Genomic DNA, 22,946 nt, shown 5'->3' with positions numbered 1-22,946 from the left:
TCTGCTAAAGGACTGCAAAATTCCAAGAAGACTCATTTCAAATCCCTTTAAAGATTGTCAGATAAGTCTTCACTGTTTCAGCGACGCCACTTATGCCGCATATATTTTTTTTACGTGCTGAATATAACGGGAAAGCTTCAGTTCAATTAGTAGCAAGTAAATCAAGAGTGTCACCAACAAAGGAAATTACAATTCCTCAATGAGAACTGTTGGGAACTCTTATATTATCCCGATTATATTGCCAAGTGACAGATGATCTTAACTTGGAACTGCTGTCTTAACTTGGATTAAACGGGATAGTTCTTGGAATACATTTGTAAGAAATAGGATAACTGAAATAATAAAATATACCAACTCTGATAACTGGCATTTCGTGCCAGGTCATATGAATCCAGCAGACCTTCCTTCAAGAGGTTGTGATGCAAAGATTTTATTGAAAAGCAAGTGGTGGGAAGGTCCAGAATGGTTATCAAAGTCACAAGAATTCTGGCCTTTGAATGAAAAACAAATTACTGATGAAAATTTAGTTGAATCAAAGAAAAGGAAAACAATAGTCAGTAATGTGAAGCATGAATCAGTTAACTTTACGGCCAATTTACTTTATTTATCGAAATATACAAAGACTTTAAGAATGCTGGCTTGGATACTACGTTTGATTAGAAACTGTCGTCTTAAAGAAAAATGTAAGGAAACCGAACTAACCTATGAAGAAGTCTAATCAGCTGAAAACTGTTTGCTAAAGCTAATTCAAAAGGAAAGTTTTGCAGGAAGCAAGATGAAAGCATTGAAAAATATGCAAACTTTCAAAGACGATTCCGACATTCTTAAAGTTAGAACTAAGCTCATACTGGGAGATGAAGATAATTTTAAGTGCCCAATATTGTTGCCGATACCATGAAATAATTCGTCGATTGGTACACTAGAAACATTGTGAGTTGCAACATGCCGAACTTCGAACTCTCATTTCCAATTTGAGGGGAAATTACTGGATTATTTGTCAATAAAATAGCAAAACGAGTAAGCTCTCATTGTATTACTTGCAAAAGATTTAAAGCCAAACCTACGGAGCCACCTTTAGCACCTCTTTCTAAAAATAGAATAAAAGTTGCTGCAGCATTTGAGGTCACAGGATTGATTTGGCAGGCCCATTGTTTTTACGTTCTGGAGAAAAGACATGGATTGTCCTTTTTACCTGTGCTATTTATAGGGCTGTTCATCTTAAGTTAGTCAATTCCTTGTCCACGGAAGCCTTTATAATGGCTTTAAGAAGATTTTTTGTTAGGAGAGGTCGAGTTAATATAATCTACACTGATAACGGCACCAACTTCGTTGGTTCAAGTAATGCCTTGAAAAATCTAGATTGGGAGAAGATCATGTCGTTTTCCACTATCATGAAAATTAAATGGAATTTCAACCCTCCAACTGCTCAATGGTGGGGTGGATGATCCGCATGCTAAAAGAAATGCTAAGGAGAATTTTGGGCCGAAAAAGTATTGATTATGAAAAATTGGAAACTCTTATATGTGACCGTGAAGCTACAATAAATTCCAGGCCTCTCACATATATTGAAGATAATTCAGAAGTTCTAAGGCCATTGACACCTGCTTGTTTCTTGCAAGCATTCCTAGTAGTGATACAACTGATTTAGACGAAATCGGCAGTAAAAGTCTAAATAGAAGATCACGTTTCATACAAAAACTACGGCATGATTTAAGAACGAAATTCCGCAAGGAATACTTAGCAATGTTATTGCATAAAGGTCGTCACACTTGAGATAAATCTTTGAATGTTGGAGACATAATTCTCCTTGAAACTGATGGAAAACGCCTTCACTGGCCCTTAGGAATAGTAACTGAAGTCCTCCCTGGAGCAGATGGACATTCAAGAGTCGTCAGAGTAAGAACATCTCAAGGGAAAAAATTAAGACCATTTCAGACTTTATTCCTTGGGAATCAGAAGTTCTGAAAAATTACCATTCATTGCTCAGCAAAAGGATAAAGACACAAACACTCAACTTCCTGCAACTCCAGCTGTTTCAGATCAAGATTCCAGTGAAGATGATGATTATATAAACAAAGTAACTCCTGATGTTGTCACTAAAGCTGGCCGGAGTATTAAAATTCCCAACAGACTCAATTTGTAACTTTTGCTGCAATTTCAGGTACTCCATAAAATTGCAATTATGTAAGCGTCATACCAGTTGCAACTCAACTCCGCTCCAGTGTAATTCATTCAGATTTCGTCTTTCCCGATGTAAATATGCTTTCGAAACTTTCTATGTAAATAATCGCAAATAAAGTGTTCTCTCATATCACATCCGTAGTAATTATTGAAAATATTTTACAGCGGCTAGTTCATTATAAAACTTTTCACATTGTTAATGAGATAATGCTTAAGTTGCTGAATAGAAAGTTAAGTTGCTATATAGTTTGCGGCATCTCCAAGTGACACCCAGAGCCATCTGATGTTAAAATCGGCCGTGTAATTATCTAAAAAGAAGGAATGTGAGCTAAAATCCCACTTCTAACACCAAATGTTAAGGAACTTAATCCAATAAGTCCGTAAAGTCGCGGGTTCGCTTGTAGTGGGCGTATGGTGTAACACAAAAGACCTCAGTAACAAACGATGACGTTTATCAACACGTCACAAATATACAGACGAAAAAACACAGCTGAGATGTACACAAGCAATACACAGCAGCACACTACAACAAACAGTGGCCCACAAGTAGTAATCGGTAGGTAACAACAATCACAGCACACAAAGCGACCAGACGGAATTCAGCAGGAGGAGGGAATATACGTAACTTCTCTTTACGGTCTCACCAAATGCCTGCACTTCTCCACTGCCTCCTCGCTTTAGCTTTATCCAACTGCCGACTCACTACTACAAGACTGCCAACTCCTCACATGGCTCAATGATGCTTCTACAATAAGAACCAGGATTCGGCACACATCTCAATTCACCAATCGCTTGAGCTCCACTCAACACTTGCGCTTCGCTGGACTGATCCAACTAATTCGCCGTTGACTCGCTATGCGACTCTGTATACGACTTTTATAATTTCCGGAGTAGGGCAGAGATGGTTCTGGAACAACAAGCATGTCTCAACTCCGATTGGCTCTATAGCCAAAATTCTTGAAGATACTAGATCACCTATTTTGTTGCCAAGCCCGGGGGTCATTGATCCGTCATCCGATCAGCATCCAACAGAACTGATCGTAAAAGGTCTTTCCTACGATGCAACTAACTGTGCTGGGAAACAACATTACAGATTCGTAATAGTATTAAGATTTATATCTAACTGTTCCTTCATCCACTCAGTTCTCACAAGCAAAGACAATGAAGAGTATGATGAAATCTATTCGTACCATAGTTAATTGTAGAAGTCGCAATACTTTATTTTCACTACTCAAAACATAGATAAATTATATTTAAAAAAAAAGATTTTTCTCTCCCAAGCTATTGTAATTTTAAAAAAAAATTTAACTGATACCCTTGTCAGATATTTCCTCTGAATTTAATTATACAGTCATCAACAGCAGGATTTGTTTATTGCCTGTTTTTTTAAATTCATTTTTTTCTTTCTCATATACAAAGTTTTGTAATTCTTAAAAAATTCAAAGTCGAGATTTTGACGAATCTCCGCATTTTAGACTTTCCCGAGTTGGAAAAACACACTTTTGGAAATGCGACAAAGGTAAATAATGCCTTGAGCTAAACGGACGAAATTCGGTTTGTGGTCTTCACCGCCAATGTACAGATTTCTATAATATTTTTGAGCAAAATCTATTCCGTCTGTCCGATCGTTCGAATATAATTAACACGGTAACTACAAAATGAAGTGAGTTAGAATTATTAAATTCGGTACACAAATTCAACAACTATATCGTAGACATGAATCAAATTTTAAGCCAAATAAAACGAGTGGTTCACCGTCTGTCGCTTTGTATTTTCACATGCATTATAAACACGATAAGGAAAAACGCAGCAATTTAAATGAATGACATTTGGATCTTGTTACTAAAATCGCAATTCTGCGCCAAATTTTTGTTTTAACTGATCGAAAAGAAGATTTTAAAAATGTATAATCCATTTTATTTACTACATTACGAAGCCCAAAACTCTCGTGTGCATGTCTCATCAAAAATAGAAATTCAAGCACTTGTGTCAATCAGGTGTCAAGGAGCGAGAAAAATAAATTTATCAGAAAATAAGAGAGAAAGTTTCGGGAAGACCACTCTCACAGGTTGCTTCTGGGTGACCAGAGTAGGAGCTGATTTCATCAAGGCAAGCAGAATTTGGTGCTATAAATTTGTGCAGAAATCAAAATACTTACGTAATAGATTATTTCTCAGTGTTACTTAAAGATAAAGTGTCTGATTAAAAATAAAAACAGAGTCGTACAATTCAAGTTGCTCTTGCATTTAAATAGAACCATTCCCGACATTACAGTAGTATTTAAACAATGAAACACACCATTCAAGATTTTTAAAAAGTTTAATACATCAATACATAATATATATGCTTTTACAAAAGTCAATACAAACCATAAAGCAAGTTTTTACAAGAGTGAACGATGATTTCAGCTTCCGGCGATGAATGAAAAAGTTTCTTACTTATAAAAATGTTATAAAAAAAAAGAGTACTTTTTTTATACAGTGGCGTATCAAGGTGGTGGACTGGGAGGTTGTAGGTTCCAGGGGCACCAATTTTTGGGGACGCTAAGGCGGCAATATTTTTTTTTTGTTTAATTTATGTTTTTAAAGACAGATGTCAAAACATAAGACAGAGGGACTGAACAATAAACTGTATGCCCTTATTTATCCCTGGCACGCCACTGATTTTGTGTACTCATTGCTGCCATTCAACATGCGATGAAGATGTGAGAAGATTTTGTCCATTTTCCAATTACAATTAACATAAATTAAAAAAAGAAGTATCAATATAATTTAACTATTACTAACTATATTTAAAAATAGAAGTGGACTTTTTAGAATGTCAAAAATAGTCCAGCTATTACAAATTTCAATTCATGAATGAAATTCTTTTATATTTAGATTATGAACAATATAACACAGATTCCAAATTCGGATTTAAAGCTGCTAAGATTCCAAAATTGTTATTAGAACCTTAGTAATGTCAAATATTTAATAAATTAAGATTTTAAATCCATCTTTGTTTAATAAAATACTGGCATTTTCTATTTACATTTAGTTTTCAAAAGCCAAAATAAAACTTGCAAAACTCTTCAAATTAAAAAAAAAAATCAAAAATGAAAATGTAACTTAGTAATAATTCCGACAGTAATATGAGTAAACTTTGAATTGAAACTAATGCGCGTGATGTAAATGAATTCAAATACTAAAATAATTTTTACATAAATACCGCAAAAGAGCCAGTATTAAATATTTTGATATTCTATAATTGCATTGAAGAGCTATAATGTTTAAAATTTCAATTCATTAAAAGTCACACACAAAAACCTGCAAATCCGTTCCAAGTGTACTTGCGCGAATTTGATCACATTAAAAAAAAAGTAACACGAATATGATTCAGCATAACGATATTACATTACATATATCAATATTTCCATGAATTTGAAAAAATATCAGTTAAACTTCGAAGGATTTGAAGGCATCCAAGGATAAGGAATTGAATTAAAAAATAATAATAATAAAAAAAACCGAACATATATATATATAAGTTCTTCGACATTCGATAAAATAAAGTTGCTACGCGAATTTCCACCAATCGAAAAGCGTCAATCGATGGCAATGGCGCCTCATTCACCGTGGTATCTTCATTGAAGTGGACGTTGAATGGCAAACAGTCCATCTGTACAGTGTGAGAATGAAAAACGAAGAGTCCCTCTCTTAGTTGATGGTGAGAGTGGTGTATCGCCTGTAGTTGCTGTTTCGGATGATGTAAGGCAGGACGATGACAGAGGCGATGATACACATGGCGAGTACGTTGACGATGATGCCCTGTTCAGGAAAGTCCTTGTAGTTAGGTTTGCCATCCTTGCCACTAGAACAGAAACATGGAGGCGTAAGTTTCAAATGGGGAAGAAAGCAATAAAAGTATAATTTTAAAGCAATAATGCATTGAATATAAGCCAGCACTTGTGATACATTTTGGATTCGTCCGAGAATATATGCGGTTCTGGCAAAAGGGACTCGAAAGAGTTTTTTTGTACATATTAGTCTTTAATTCTTTTTTTAAATATCGAAATGAATGAAGGTTTTATTTAAATCCGGAAATTAAAAATCATAAAATGATAAGAGAAAAATAATAATTGAATCACAGAGTCTTAGAATCCAACAAAACAATTTTCGTCCTTTTTACCAAATAATACACATCATCAGTTTCATTGTTATCTATCTATGAAATGGCAAAAAGATAGAAAATCCAACGATATGTATAATAATTCCGTTGGCTGATTAAATAAAAATCAGCAGAATACACATATGCTTAAAATTAAGTATGCCTATCATATTACTTAATATACAAGGAACTAAATAACCACACAACGACTATATGTATAATAATGACATAAGAAGCCGCGAGCAGTTTTTGGTAATCATATAAGTTTATAAATTATCACTTTTTCCATGGTTCTATACAGTCTTTAATAAAGCAAAATCTGTGAAGGAATGAGTTTTAGAAAAATCTTGAAGCATTATGTAATTCTGAAAATAATTAATCCGATTATAATTTTCTCTGATTTTAACATTTGAACTTCAGATACAAATGTAATAATAGATTCTTGCCACTAGACTCATAATATTAAAAAAATCTAACAATGCAAAAATAAATAAAAAACAGCTTTTAAAATGTCCCTTTTATTAATGTACTAAATAAATTTTTATTATAAATATTTTCAGTTTTTTTCATTTTGAATCTAAAATCTATTATCATCATGGAAATTTGAAATTAATTATTTCAAATTCACTAACGGTAGCGCCACTAGTAAGAAATCAGATTTTGATCATATTAATGGATTGGCTTATAATAAAGCTCTGAAAATATTTAAACAGTATGATAATATTTAAACAAAAAATAAAAACATAAAATTTCAAAATTCTAACATAGGAAGAAGTTAATTTAAAATCGATTACGAAATTGCATCTTTATGAGCATGAAATAAATCAAGTTGCTTAAAGGTATATAAAAATGGCGCAGTTCTGAGACATCACCGCGGCGAATAACGCATCTCGTTCATTGCTTTGAAGTCAGAATGGCAGTCAGGTTGGGAACACCAGAAGAGAGATCAGGAGGGCAGTTTGTTGCCTTTTTTTTCCATGGAGAAGTACATTGAACTTCTCAGACCGCTCAGAGCACTTTCTGGCTGGGGTGCAAAAGGTGATTCTTTCCAAGGTGGTTGTATGTTTTTTCATATCATTTTAAAAAGTTCTTGATGGTAAGTGACAATTTTTATGTGATAGTTAATTCCTAAAATAACCATAACTGAAATTAAAAGTTCATCTATTATTTGATTTTTTTTTTCCTTTCATCTTGCAAAATATTTTCTAGTTTCGTGAAAATGAATGTAGTATTCAAGGAAGCTTTATTCTGAAATTTATAAAGATTAAAAGTTCAATAAACCAGCAGTCAACAAAATTCGAAACATCTTTTTTCCCTAAAGGCCGTAACAAAGATTTGTATTTCTCTGAATATAAAATAAATAGACTTCAGAGAGATGGAAAAGGATGCACGATTTTAATCTATGTCCCTATGGCAAGATGGACTTACAAGTTTATATTTGTCCGTTATTTTTTGAAACTTTTCGCTTGTGAAGTTGAAACACAAATATATTTTATTATATGTATACTTGAATAAGTTATATTTCAAATTTATAAGTGCATATTTAAAATAACATCATCTACACATTCATTTCAGAATAATTTTCACTACTATCAAATAAAAGGTGACTAAAAAAATCGGGAAAAATTAATTACGAGGAAATAAAGTTCGCCTGCGAATTAACTGATAATAATCTAATAAATAATTCAAAGTAATTCCATTCAATTTTTATTACATTAAATGGCCAAGGACGGCTTCATTTAATAGCTTGCATTCGGACGACCCATCATTAATATTAATTATTCTTCTGATCAATTATTCTAATTACTAGCTACGCATTTTTTTAGTTTACACAGGTAATATGTTCATCCAACAATGGACTGTGAATTCGGAAAAAGTAACCCATTGAAAAATTAAAATATGAGAATATCCATTTCACAAAGATTAAGAAGCGGGAGTATTCTGTCTTTCGATTTTCTGGTGCAAGGATGTCACTTGGAATATATGGTCCGAAATTACTCGCCGATACTTGATGCAACCAAATGTTCACGGTTACCATGAATTAAAAAAAAATGTTTTTAATGCATTCAAAATTATCTTTCTTCGCTGTTGTGCAGAGCTGCAGAGGCCTGCTGTTAAGGTACTAGCTTCAAAATAGGAAAGATTTCAAATTGGAAACCCGATTCCACTAGCTGTGTATGGGAAGCTGATGCATATCTGATATCTGCTATCTGAATTCGTCATTTGCTGATGATTCCAAGTTCATCAGACTCATATCAAAACAGTTTTCGAATTGTTTCAAATTGAAATTGAATAATGGGTTTGATTTTTTTTAAAAAAATAAAAGTTGGCCATTTTCGGTTGCGTTCAGGTTTGCAGATAATTACTATTAGATAATATCAATTCATGGATGTCACATTCTGTGAATACTGAATTCCGCTTCATACCCGAGAAGATTTATTGAAGATTATAACAAATTCTTTTGCCTACGAAGTCGGCCACGAGAAAAATTGAAGATCTATGTTGTAGAGGTCACCAATTTTTCTATTGTTCCGAATTGAAGTGATATACCATAAATGTTACTTTTGAGTCAAGTATTTAAGTATTTGATGATGTCCCTCAAGTTTCAGCAATAGGAAATGTTAGTTGTTAGTTACCAAGACCTGACTCAATTGCAAAGGGATAGACTTTTTAGTGCTCGTGCGTGATTAACTACCTAAAAAATAACCCGCCTGCTAACTGATTATCAGATTATAGGCAGTGGCTTGTGATTTGAACTCACCTGAGCCTGTATCTGGCGGACTGCGTGAGGCCCGTGAGAGTGGCGGCCGCAGCAATAGCAAAAATGATGAGACCGAAGGTCACGTGAGTTGGGATCATGGTTTGGCGGAACTTTGCAGTGGCATTCTCGCAGCACAGAAGGACCAAGAAGCTGAAGAAGCCAAATAGAAACTGTAAAGAGAAAAAAAGAATGAGTCATTTTTCGAATCACTACAACATTATGAATGTGCCATTTTTTAGTGAAAGAGACTTCTGCGAGGATCTGTATCATGTCAAACTTAAACCTCCAAACTGTTTATCCCACGATTTCCGCGGGTAGGAAGTCAGTTTATTTTAATTTTAGTTTTGGTTTCATAATTATCTTTCAAAACTAAATTCCTAAAGCACTTATGGCAATTTTAATAAAAAAGAATTCATTATTATTCATTCATTTATAAAGCTGTGCCATATACAGCTGGCAAAATATCAAGAAAATCAATTTAAAGAGTTTACTATTCCCCCAATGTCAATCTCAACATTACGCCTAAATTGTCATCACTGATTTTTTAAGTTGATTGCAGGCGATCATATGTTCACTATTTAACAAACAAAAGGGGAGACTTTCATTTTTTCTCCAAAGATTTGAAAATCATTTACAAGGAAAATGACGATGCAGTTTATTCGTTGTCTTTTTTTTCTAAGCAGATTTAGTGGTATAGTCTTGAGACATTTTACTCCCCCCAAAAATGCAAGAATTCTACATGCCAAATTGAATGTTTTCATATATCTTACCTGTATTATATATTATCTGTATTATAAAAAAATATCTAAAAAGCCACTACATCATATATTATTTCACTGACATTGAAATTCATAAATCGAAAAATATTGTCCTTTTTTTTTTTTTTTTTTTTTTTTTTTGAAAATTTTAGTGAGTTTATCGGGTAGCATATTGCAGTACATTATTTACACTAAATCTATAAATATGAAATTAAAAGACAATTTCAGCTCCATTTCATCATAGAACATAATGAGTAGAGAAAAAGGCCTAGAAGGATAAATGAAAGAATTAAAAATCTCTCGATTCCGTCCCCACATTGAGGGCTGAAGTAAGATGAGGTGAAATGGAAAAGCAAGACATATTTATAAGTTAATTCATCAGAAATTACTTTCGAATCGACATCTCCGATAAAAATAAGACGAAAATTTCATAATGTCATTCCTTTTGATGAGCATTAAAAATAGAAGGGCAATTTAGTGTTAAACTGGACACTAAATGATCATTTTGTAATCAAATGAAGATGGATGCCATCGTTCTCGGGACTGCGAGTTACGAAAAGAAATATGAGAATGCAAAAAACGTTAGATGAAGAATTGACTCAACTTCCTAATTAGACGACACATCCTATTTGAGACATTTATTCAATTCCTACAACATATTGTGGATTTTAGATACTGAAGTGCTTTCAAATGATTTTTTTTGTATTTTTTAATTACTTGTTATTTTCACTTTATTGCAGATTCAAATTTAAAGATTCATGGCCGAATCAGAATCGCCAATGTATGTCAAGGAATTAAACTTAGAAAGCGTCTTCCCTGGAGCCAAAACAGAGGACGGTTAACGGAAATATGAACCCTTTGCCATCGGATGTCTTCTCTCGTGCGGCACTCAAGACGGTGGATCATTTTGACGTCTTATTCATTTATTTTTCACTTGCGATTATTAAAAACACCAACAGAATGGTAAAAAAGATGTCGATTCATTTTTCAAAAAATTCGACTTAAAACTATTACAGTACATTCCAGAGAATAATGCTTCCGTACTATCTGGCCTAATTTTCCTTTATTGTAATTAAATAAGGGAGGAAGGCATCGGAAGCGGGCGTCTGCTGCGAGCTCACATGTAGAAGCAATCATTTATTAAGAGCTTTTTCAGAAACTAAAGACTATAAATTTTGACTCTTATCTTAGGGTTACTTATTCATATCTATCTAATTATTTATCAGTATAATATATAATCAGTATAAGTCAATTTTTCCAATAATTAGATCAACGATTTACGTTAATGTTTTGTTCGTGTTTCCTTGCTTTAAGTTAAACATTACATAATTTATCTTAAAATGTGAGCAGTTTATATCTTTTAACTTACTTTTTCTCTAATAAATTCTTGAAACATGCAATCAGTATATAAACGTATATGAATTATCAGTTCAGAGCCTTCTATTTTAACTCGACACGTTACCGGCAACTGCTATGATTCACCGGGCCACAGCTGCGTTCACATTCTCCGTGGTTTGAGATAAATAGAGGGCTTAGTACTCAATACGAAGTAAGGAAATACGTCTTATAACAGTGAGCTTTGATATAAAATCTTCGTCTTCTAATATTGGTGGGCAAAGAAATGAATTCATAGAAAGCCGGCCTATCCGGCCTGTCCTTCTGCTACATTAGGCCGGATATTCGGGAGTGTAATGTATGTATAATTTTCAGAGCAATAAACAAGTCTTTGTAATAGGTGAATAATTATGCATTGAATTCCTTTTTCGTGGGCAAAGGGTTAAGAGTCATTTCCAGCAAACATAAGAGTGGGGGAAGGGGAAGAGAGAATAAGCCATTTTAGGAAAAACGTGAGTTTAATAATTGGTACTGAGATATTTTGTTTTTACTTATAATTAATGAAATTTATTTAACTTTTTATCACAATATCTTTCAGAGAAACAAAAATATAATTACATCCCAAGAGAAAATTGCATTATATTATATATTTGTATTTAAAGTTATTACGCTTTATATACAAGTTAGAACATGGTATAATTTCTAAGTTAATAAACGACACAAACATTATTAGGTGCCCTCTCCCCACATGTGCATAGAGATTCACGTTAGTGAAGCATTCGCTGTCATTGGACGTAGATGTTTAAAGGAAACGATTTCCCAACATTATGAGATACAGCACTTTTCGTAAAACATTCGATACAAATTCAGATGCCGCATATTCCCCAAATGAATAAATGCATTGCATGAATTCTGTTGTTCAAAGGATTGGCGTTGACATTTATATATAATTTATTCGTGATTGTTCTCTGCGCGTTCCGTAATGTTCGTGAGTTAACTTTAAGTTAAATTATGCCACAACGAGCCATGATGCGTTTCTGCACAACCAAACTTTTCTTTTTTTAAATTTTGAATAATTTAATTAATACTTTATAAAATAATTATTACAATTTTAATTTAAGTTTTAACTAAAAATAATTACTCATTTTTAATCAAAAACTGAGTTTTAAAATAAATTCTTAGTTTCCTGCTGTCCATATTCTTTTACAAAAATAAATATCGTTTCATATTAGGGATGTTATTTTCGAACATATTTACGAGAAAGATTTCTAGAATGTAACATTTCTGAATACAATTTATTCATCAGCAATCATTTCTTATTGATTATTTTCAAATTGTAGATTAGCAAAACTCAGCTCTAAACGTTTCGAACCCTGTATTTGACATCTCTGATATAGTATGATCGACAGTAAATAAAAGTATGTATTTTATGGCTGCGCGTGCGCAGCAGTGGGAAACCTGGACTAGCTGAGAAGACAGCACTTCAGAAATACTCTTCCTGTACGAAGAGAAGAATACTTCATTATTTCTTCTTTAAACTGAAGGCACTAAAAGGAAAAGTGTATTAAAATGCTGATAGTTTAAAATTATTCGGGGGGAAATTATATAAGTTAGAGATTATGTTGAAAAAATCGGAAAGAAATACAGCTCATCAGCCGCCTTGTACGAGACGTTCTGTGATTTATAACTATCAGTTCGCAATCTGTTGGAGGTTATTCAATACTTGTGTCCAGTTGTTAATATTTGCATACCTGTAGCACAAACAATCCGCAAGCCACCAGTCCGATCCAGGAGTGCATGCTGTAGAAGTGGACGGGATTGGGCCCGTCGTTGTGGGCATCGATGGCGGCGTACATGCCGATGGCGATGCAGCCTGCGGACGCCAGGAACAGCAGCGTGTGGACGATCTTCGCGTAAATCTTTTTGCAGCAAGGGAAGCATCTGTAGACAAGCATGGCTGGAAATGAAAAAACGATTATTCATTATTCAATTAATTTTTATTATTCATTATTTTTTTCTATTTATTTCATTTTCTATTCGCTATTTCACAGAGAAATACGTTTCATAAAACGAAATTCATGCTATATTGTTTACAAAATTAAATTCGAGAAATCAGGCCAAAGAGAATGAAATAGGTGAATGAAGACAGATCTCCTTTCTTAAACGATTTTGTTTTAAGATTTACATTAAAATTATGTTTAATCCGAAATTCTTCCCAGAATCTGAAATGGGTCAAAATATTATAATCCGATTTGGAAGATTCATTGGGAAAATTTCCTGAATTAGCAAGTTAAATCTCGTCAGTGTATGAACATTCAACGATTAATCTATAACAGATTATTTTAGAGAAATTCTGTCATCTTTTAGTGTATGGTACCCTATTACGTTCTCGTACAGGTTTCATTCGAGTCTTAATTTCAATGCTTTTTAATTAAATCTTGCTCTTTAGTTGAATTTTTTAAAGAATTCATAGTCAACAAAAATTGTAACGAATACAGTAATATACCAACAAAGAAAGACTAATATTGCTTATTTAAGTAGATGAAAAGTGAACAGAATCCCAAGTCATTTAAATTTACTAAAACATATAAGAACACATTCGATTATTATAAATTTTTTAGTGTCACCAAAACAGTACCGAAATAAAATATTTAGAAAAATGAAGTCAATTTATGCCCATTGATATATGCCAAGTGCGCCAATTTCGTATTTAATATGAGAGTCCACTGCACATTTTGAAGAAAGAAAAAGGGTGTGACGTCACAATACAGCGCAGAACTTATAGTTAGATGCACGGTGATTAAGTTTGTCATGTGACTGAGATGGAATGTGAAATAACGCCACGTCATTAAAAATTGTGCACCAATAATTTTTTTTTATTGACGTGTTCTTTCACCGCTTTCTTCACTAATAATAATGATGAATGTATGCATGTAGCTGTCAGTGCACATGCGTGAGACGGCGTTTTACAGACCAGACCTTTTTTTGACCTAGAGTTGTCAAACATGGTAAATATATATATACAGGGTGTCCCAAAAACCTTGAACGCGGCTTTTATTCCTTAAATACTGATCATAGACATATACTGTAAATTACAAAGTTGTGTAAAAAAAGGTGAAAATGTTATGAAATCGATTAAAATTTTCAAAGGATTAAACTAAAAGAAATACAAAATTTAAATTTGTATACGGACCCCGTACAAAAAATTCCAAGTGAGTAAAATGTGCCCCATTCTTTAATAAGGTCATGTACAAAATTTCAGAATTTTATCATGAAAACTCTCAAAGATATGTTGAAACAAAGTTGGTGAAAGGTCAATCACAAATTAAAATACAAATGCTAACAGCTTCAATGCAGATGACGCGACGCAGGAATGCACCATAAGGAAATAAAATGTGTTTCATATCTTTAGTTTTAAATACAAATTTTAAAATCTATGTTTCCTGAAAAATACTTTAAAATTTTATATCATGAATTACAGAATATAATTTAAAAATAGCACAGTAAATGAAAAACTTATGTAATATTTCCTTTATTATATCTACAAATTTTTAATACTTTGGAACCAATAAATAGCAAAATTATTATGTATTTATTCTATCATTACTTTCTTTGTAAATTTGTGTACGATCCCTAAAACACGAACATCCGACATAATTTTTCCGCTATGCGAACTCATATCCAGGCATCAAAAAGTGGTTTAAGTCAACATTTATGTAGTTTCATATCTTTGAGATTTTTCGTGATAAATTGCTGAAATTTTGTACATGCCTTATTAGAGAATTGGGCACATTTTTTACTCATCGGGAATTTTTTTGTACGGGGTCCGTATACAAATTTAAATTTTGTATTTTTTGAAGTTTAATCCACTGAAAATTTTAATCGATTTCATAACATTTTACACCTTTTTTTACTCAACATTGTAATTTACAGTATATATGATCAATATTTAAGGAGTAAAAGCCGCGGTCAAGGTTTTTGAGACATCCTGTATACTTGGAAGGGTTGAAATGCACACCTTGGAAAGATTTTCATTAAATTTTATATAATTAGAAAATAAGTGGAATTTTGACGTTTTTCCTTAATGACTTCTGATAATTTTATTGCGTAAAAATCCATTTTACTCCGTTTTAAAATTTAGAAAAAAAAGCCTTTATTTTAAATTGCACGATTTTGCAATTAAAATTTATTTGCACGACTTTTAAATAAAGTCATGTAAGCTCTTCGGAAATTTTAGAAATTATTTTACCTTAATTTTCAGTGACATTATTGCTCCAAAACCCAAACTGTTTCCATCGTTGTGTCAAACATATTATCGTGTGATTTTTCTCAATATTCAAAACTAAAGAAGAATATTGTATAATTATATGTGTAGTTTAGAAAGAGTGAGGTTACAATATTGCGAAATCTAGAAAATAGATAAACTAGACAATCTGTATTTGTATAGCACTAAAATGTCACGTGTCTAGCCTTTATTCCACACAACTTTTATATCTATGGCAATTTGTTGCTTAAAAGTTATTTGTTGACGGTATCATGGACATGAAATTATGTTGAGATTTAATTGAAATTAAATACAACCATAACTCCGACGAAACAGAGGTTGCCGAAGGCGAGTAGTTAAAAATATTTTATGAAAGATAATAACTGGATAAGAATTGTTCTTTACAATTTTTCGCTCAAGGTGAAATGAGGAAGGAAAATATTCAAAGTTATGAATGAGTTACACTTGAGTAGTTTTAAAGTCCGATTATATATCTATTCGATCAATATCCCCTTTTAAATATGTAAGAGATTATTTTAATTTTAAGCTTCGGTTTTAAACGAGACATTCCAACGGTTCACTTACAAAATTTAAGACTAGGTTAAACATACAAAAAAACCTCTTTGCAGAAAAATGTGGTGTCAAAATACAAAGACCTATTGCCAACAAATTCATTGTCAATTAAAAGGAAATAAATTTATAAGAGCACAGTTGAATAAATAATAACAAACAAAGCGTGCACTGTTTCAGATGACAGTTTCTTAAAACATTTTGAGCTGACATGGCATCCACTATGATAATTTATCATATTTACAATGCGGCATATTATTAATTATAAAATTATTATAATTTTGTATTCCATTAAATCCATCTGGCACAATTTAAATGATGTATACTTTTATTTCATTTAATTCACAAGCAAAAATCCATTAACGTCCCCTTTGCGTTTCGATCCCATGTTCAATTAGATAAAAGTTCCATCTTCTCTAAAGTAAAAAGTTCTGTTACTTCCATACCCATGATCTATTAGATGACAATCAACAGGTGTCATCTTCCCGAAACAAATTATCTAATAAAAGGTATTATTCTTCTTCGTCTAGCAAAAAAAAAAAAAAAAAAAAAAAAAAACACCTGTGGATTTTGTGCAAGGCCGTGATTACCATGAGTGCTCAGATTTTAATTCAGAGCCCCCCCCCCCTAAGCACAAGCATTTTGTGCTTACAAGTATTCTAAAGAACTACTGCTACCTACTTATCTACAGGCAGGTTGAAAGCAAAGTTTGGCACGGAACTGCAATTTTAGTAGGAAGATCACAAATCAAATTTCATTTACCCACGTCATTTCATTATCGCGTTTACATGCATCCAATTATACAGAGTGACAAATAGTCAATCCGTTGTAGGATTTGGTTTAAAATATGATACGGATCTGAGCTTTAGATACTGAAACTGTGAACCATGTGTTACCATTTAGCTTTTTATGCTTTGTAGTAACCTTACCCACTTACTTTCAAATATAAGACAGATATACTTCATACCAATGAACATAATTCATTGAAATGTACAAATTTTGTTTAAAAAATTATTCGTATGGTTCAGAACTATTTTGAACTATATATAGACAGCCATAATTAAAAAAAAATATTTTTTTTTTCGAACTCGGGAAGATATGAAAGATGGAGATATGTCAAAATCCGGATTTCATTTTTTAAAAATGATAATAACCCTGTTTAGCTTAGTTTGGCTGTATTAACGCCAATGGAACAAATCGGTTCCGAAGTCGAGACCCTACCACCAGGCCACTTCGGTCCAAATAATAATCTCGTCTCTTTGTTTAAGAGAAAGTGAAAGTGATTTAGTTTTTGTATGCTTGCCCTGATCTTTAAACTTTGTAAGTGATCTTGTAAGATACCCTGCAGATACAGATTTGAATTCCAGGCGGGCTTACCATGTCCGTTCATGAAGGTGAAACCAGCCACCATCAGAACGTAGTGCAGGTTCATTTGCTTCGATCCATCCCCTGCGAATGCGACTCCGCCGTGGTACTTGAAGACCCAGAAGAGGATGAGTCCCAGAGAACCGGCTAGCAAGATTTCGGCCAGGAAGGTCAGCCAGCCGAAACAGCAACGTGCCATCAGGGACAGCTCGGACCCACTGCTTTCGTGTTTCCTGTAATGCACAAAATAAGAACATTTGAATATATACAAAATAACATCACCAAATGCAATATTATTTATATGTATGAACGGCAGAAGGAAGACTTTTTGCTGAGGTTCTTTAATTTTCTCTACTAATAAAAAAGATATGCATGCGTCAAATTAAGAGGCTAGACCGTTTCACCTACAACTACAATATTCGACACTTATATACCTTAAAAAAGGGAATGTGCACTCAAAAAATATTTTAATTATAATTTTAATTAATTGAAAATTAATCTGAATGTTGGCGGTTTTCTGCACTAATTTCCGTAAACATTATTGCATAGAAATGAATTTCACGCCATTTCAAACTTTAAAAAAAACTGCCTTTTTAATTATACTAATTTAATAGTCATGCAAATTTTTTGTGCTTAATTTCCAAAACAATTGTCTTCAAATTCAAACCGTTTTCATTGTTTCATCAAATATTTAATCGCGTGATTTTCTTCCTTTGTAGAAAGCTATAGAAGAAGGATTTTGTTTAACATCTACGTAGTTTACAAGCTATGCAAAAAAATGATGAGCTGGATATTTATATTTTTAATAACGCTATGCTGTCACGGAACTATATTCCATTAGAAAGGTACATGTAAACAATGTGTAGAACATATTTAGAACAACTAAAATAGCACAATTTTGATACCATTCAATTGCCAGGCATTAAAGACAACGTTATTTCTAAACGATTTAATTGAAAAATATTCCAGCGAACCAACTGGTTGCCAAAGGCGATTCATTTTACAATAAAATAGTCATGTTTATTTAACAACCTTTCAACTGTGAGAATGTTCAACTCTCGACCTTCTCTCTGTAAAAAAGTAAGCCACATTTTGTGCTTCATAGAACAGTAAAAGAAATTGTGTGTGAATTTTCGGCATCTTTCTTTCCTTCGGTTGGGCATGAAATTCGACGCAGATTTACATCACGTTTTGGAGTTGTTGCTTTCTTTCTTTTTTGTATCTATTTATAAATTCAAACAATTTCATTCACCCAGGTATTTGTGATTTTGAAATATCGTGTTCATATGAATATGGAAGGATGAACTGATAAGACTTCCAACAATTGAAATTCATCTAAAATTTGAAAAAAATCTCAAAATTTAGAGGGAAAAATACATAAAAAATTTCATAATAGTAGTTTAACTTGATGCAGAATTAAAATCAATACCAAGTTATTTCTTATAATTTTGAATACTGCGCCGATGATACTGGTGAAGACTGAATGTTCATGCCTCTATTTGATGCGGAAGTCATAGCGCATGCTTTGTTAATTTTCCATGAAAGAAAACTAAAACTTATTTCATTCACTTATGTCAAAACATTTATCAGAACTGAATATAGATTACAGAAGAAATTCTAATTTATTCATTGCTAATGTACTGGCGCTTAATTTTATTCATTTATTTATTGTAAAAGATATAACATAACATTGCATATCGCCGTTAGGTAACATACTTATTAAGTCATCATGATAGAATCTAAAATTATTTCATAATGAAATGTTGTGTTTAGAAGAAAAAAATGCATTTGTTTTAAAAGATGCAGAAAATGGCCTTAACTAACCAAAGGCTTGTATTCGCTGCCCCGTTTTAAAATAAAGCTCCAGAATCCATTGACAGCCACCCAAACAACGCGAGCGGCCGTTCATTTTTGGAAGCGGCGGGGGAGCCCGGCTGTGTTTATCTGAGAGCCCATAAATACGTCACTGTTCCGAATATTGTTATTGGTTACCCTTTTTAGAGCTCGAGCGGAACAGAGAAATAGGACGCCTACCACTAAACTGCTGAAAAACGATGTCTTGTCAGTTTTTATCTATAAGGGTTTGTTAGCCTTACTTCAACAACGAAATAATTCTTAACATTTAAAATATTTTATGTACGGAAACGTTAAAAGAATTACTTTAATCTAAATTCCAGTTTCACGATGTCAAGTTGTATGTCACGAATAAATAGGAAATCACAAGCAATAATAAGTGTTTAAATCTCAAAAAATGAAACTAAGTTCGTGTATCTGAATACAAAACGCTCCCATGTCTCTAGCATTGTGTAAAACTAGGGGCACACCATGTTGTTGAGCGATAACGATTATCTGCGAAGCCCACACCCTTCAGAAGAGGTGAGACACTGAGAAGGGACGAGCAGTACCACTTGGGAACCATTTGAATAAAAAAAAACTATCATGGTATGGAATTTCTCCTCATTAATTAATTTCTATTCAGTTGCAATTTAAGTTCACACTACGCTGGAAGCCAGTATTTGACATAATAAATGCAGCTATGTTTTAATTTTATAGAAAGAGCGCCATGAATTTGAGTGTTCACAGAATGACAGTTGACGTTTGCAGTGCAAGGCCTGTTTAAATGGCTAAAAAAGTAATAGGATAGTGTTTGGAACTAATTAGCTGGCTGTAAATATATGTAGCATAGCTTCACCCTTACAGTCAACAGGAGTTGCCCCTGTATTACTATTATTAAAATTATTATTATTATATTTCAGACCCGACTATTATTAAAATATTTTAGTTCTCTATTTTATGGGCTTAAGAACCTTTTCATCAGTGGAATATAAAGATTCGACAGCTACTAAATTTGAAATTCTTATCCTTAGGTACTCCTTGCCACGCGTTGGTAATGAAAAGGACTGGCGCTTTGGTTCGCATTACAAACCACTTGATCCAGAGACCAAGTTTCTTCTTTTCAGTTTACTACAAATGGCGCAGATGAATTACTGAATTAGTATTCAGCAGATTCACTGAAATAATCAAAGACCTTATCCAGACGAGAACATTCTTTGACCCTTTGCACTCGGATGTCTCTTCTGAGGCAACATTCGAGACGGCGCATCCTTTAGACGTTTTATTTGTTTTTAATTTTGATTGTTAAAAATACCTACAAAATGGTAAGATGTAGATTCCTTTTTCAAGGAAATTCAACTCAAAACAATTTTATATATTTAGTTTTAAGAGCAATAAGTAAGAGCATTAGGTAAATAATTATGCATCGAATTATTAAAAATGTTTTTCTCAGTGGTTACGGCTCATTTCAAACCCTTATCTCCAAGACCAGGTGACAGCATCAATTAATTCTTTTTCAGATAGCATCTTCACACCTTGAAATCGAGTAGCGATTTTGCAACCACAGGTTCTTAAGGAATCATCAAATTCAATATCAAAACGGTTTACTTGTTTTCTCATCGCCTTCACCCCCTCCCCCCCCATAAGATGTATAATTGTAACTTTCCGAAAGGGATATGATTCGCTTTGCTAGATTTTTAAAAAAAGTATTAAATATTTTTAAGGATTAAAATAGTAGTAAATTAAATAAACATGTGGTTCGTTTTTCTCCATGCACATATACCGGAACGCTTTTATCCTCAAATGGCCAGCGCATCTGTGGATAAATAAGTTAATCATAAACTTAAAAAAAACAACTTTTTTTTTTATGAATTCAGTTATCTATGCGACTGTGTTTATATCAAAGCTGCTACTAATCTCTTTTTGTGCATGCTTTTCCAACTGTGTGATAAAGTTTTGCAGCTGTGTTCACTCTTCTCCAGCTGCAGATTTGTGCCGTCTGGAAAATGCTGTTGGGGTATTTTGAACTTTTCTACTTGTTTTCCTATTTTCCTCGAACTATTTCCGTCTATTTTCGAGCCATTAAATAAAGAATTGTCTTGCTTACATGTTTTCCTCTTTTAGAATTTTTTTCCATGATTTTGAGTTTTCATGTTTTTAAAGAAATAATTTAACGAAAAGTAGGATCATAATATGTTATTAAAATTGGAAATTTAAAAAAAACTATATTCCATACAGGTATATATAACAGTGAAAAATATATAATAAACACTGCATCGCCTAATATTTAGAATTATATGTTTATATTAAGAGGGGGGAAAAGAGAACTCTTCTGTTTCAATAACACTAAACACAATGAAATTCTAATTAAACATTGATTTTTCATGCTGCATTACTAATTACATTATGTACAAGAAACATTTAGTTCACCTGTTATAGAAATATATTCTTCCCCATTCTAATATAATATTTTGTCTATAATACGCAATATATTAAATACTGCAAGAATATTATACAGAAAAGACTGATTTCATGAGGTATTTCTTTATTAAGATAATTTTCGAAAAACTCGACATTTTCTAAAACATTTATTCAGATCTTGCATTCGAGCAATGCATTGAAAGAATGTATTATTCCAAGATTGTCATTATCAACCACTTTTAAGCAACCCTTGCATTCAGTGACAAAACGTGACTTTCTAAGACTCATTTGTAAATACTTTAATGCAGGCTTGCATTCAGTGAATATGCTAAAATGAGGCTCAAAATTCACTCTTTTAATGAATCGTAAGTTCTATCACGTAATCCCGGGTCTCCATAGATGTATGTATATCTAGGATATTCCTATAATAAATCAACGACTTTTAAATTATTTCATTATTTCGAATATCTAAAACATTGTAAGGATTTATCAGAAAAATCAAAATTAGTAACTATAAAAGCCCCTTATTACTATGAATGGGATGGAAAGTAGAAATTGCATTTATCTTCATACCATTCTTTATCAGTTATTTTTAAGAGACATTGGTTGCAATACTGCATAAGATGTCATGATGAAACTTGATTTAATTAAAATGTTTGCTGACGCCATTTAACACACGGCTGCGATTCACGCTCTCTATCTTACTAGATGGCCTCTTAACCGTTATAGTCAATAGATATGAGAGAAGGGATGATGCAATTAAAATGTCTGAATCACAGACATGAGTGGAAATAGGGAACGTGCGTATGAATATGATCCCTAGCCATTTCTTTATGTACGCTTCATTTCAACGGGACAGTTGTACATAAACTTATTAAAAATTAGGGAGCATATGAGAATGGCTCCGAATTATTAGATACAAATAATTGCATACATTTTCATAATACTTTCCATTATTCGTTTTTCTTTTAATTCTTTTCTAGTTTAAAGGTCTATGCATGTTTGAAATATCTGAATATTTTGAATGGGACTCCACCTCATTTTTATTTCAAGAATTTCAGTGAATCTCGACCATTTCTTACACAGTTCCTGCCATCATTCAAACCAGTGGTTCGAACCACTATCTAATAAGATGCTTTCTTTATTATCTCTTCGTTGAGAAGAGAACATCTCATTAAATGACATTAGATAGTAGGTGTGGATCACGGACAATGAATGTGGTGATATAAACTAAGACGCATTCTATTCGCATCAGATTCTACAATGAATGAAAACTTTTACTATCATCCGAATATGGGAGGCACGATGACGA

The 22,946-nt window shown here is 32.8% G+C and overlaps 1 protein-coding gene across 3 annotated transcripts in view; it reads right to left on the bottom strand.

The window, feature by feature from the left end:
* Window positions 1-4,481: 4,481 nt before the first annotated feature.
* Window positions 4,482-22,946, bottom strand: part of LOC129984725 (plasma membrane ascorbate-dependent reductase CYBRD1-like) — a 97,968-nt gene continuing 79,503 nt past the window's right edge. For all 3 annotated transcript variants that reach the window (XM_056094670.1, XM_056094671.1, XM_056094669.1), the window contains exons 2-5: window positions 17,393-17,613; window positions 12,933-13,138; window positions 9,089-9,258; window positions 4,482-6,030 (exon numbers count right to left, since the gene is read on the bottom strand). In XM_056094670.1, the coding sequence (XP_055950645.1) occupies window positions 5,877-6,030; window positions 9,089-9,258; window positions 12,933-13,138; window positions 17,393-17,613 (751 nt within the window). In that variant the 3' untranslated portion in view covers window positions 4,482-5,876. The remainder of the gene's footprint in view (window positions 6,031-9,088; window positions 9,259-12,932; window positions 13,139-17,392; window positions 17,614-22,946) is intronic.

The sequence above is a fragment of the Argiope bruennichi genome, chromosome 9, assembly GCF_947563725.1.
Source record: "Argiope bruennichi chromosome 9, qqArgBrue1.1, whole genome shotgun sequence".
Lineage (NCBI taxonomy): Eukaryota > Metazoa > Arthropoda > Arachnida > Araneae > Araneidae > Argiope > Argiope bruennichi.
Note: the sequence above shows the minus strand (reverse complement) of the source record. Positions and strands in the feature narration are given on the sequence as shown.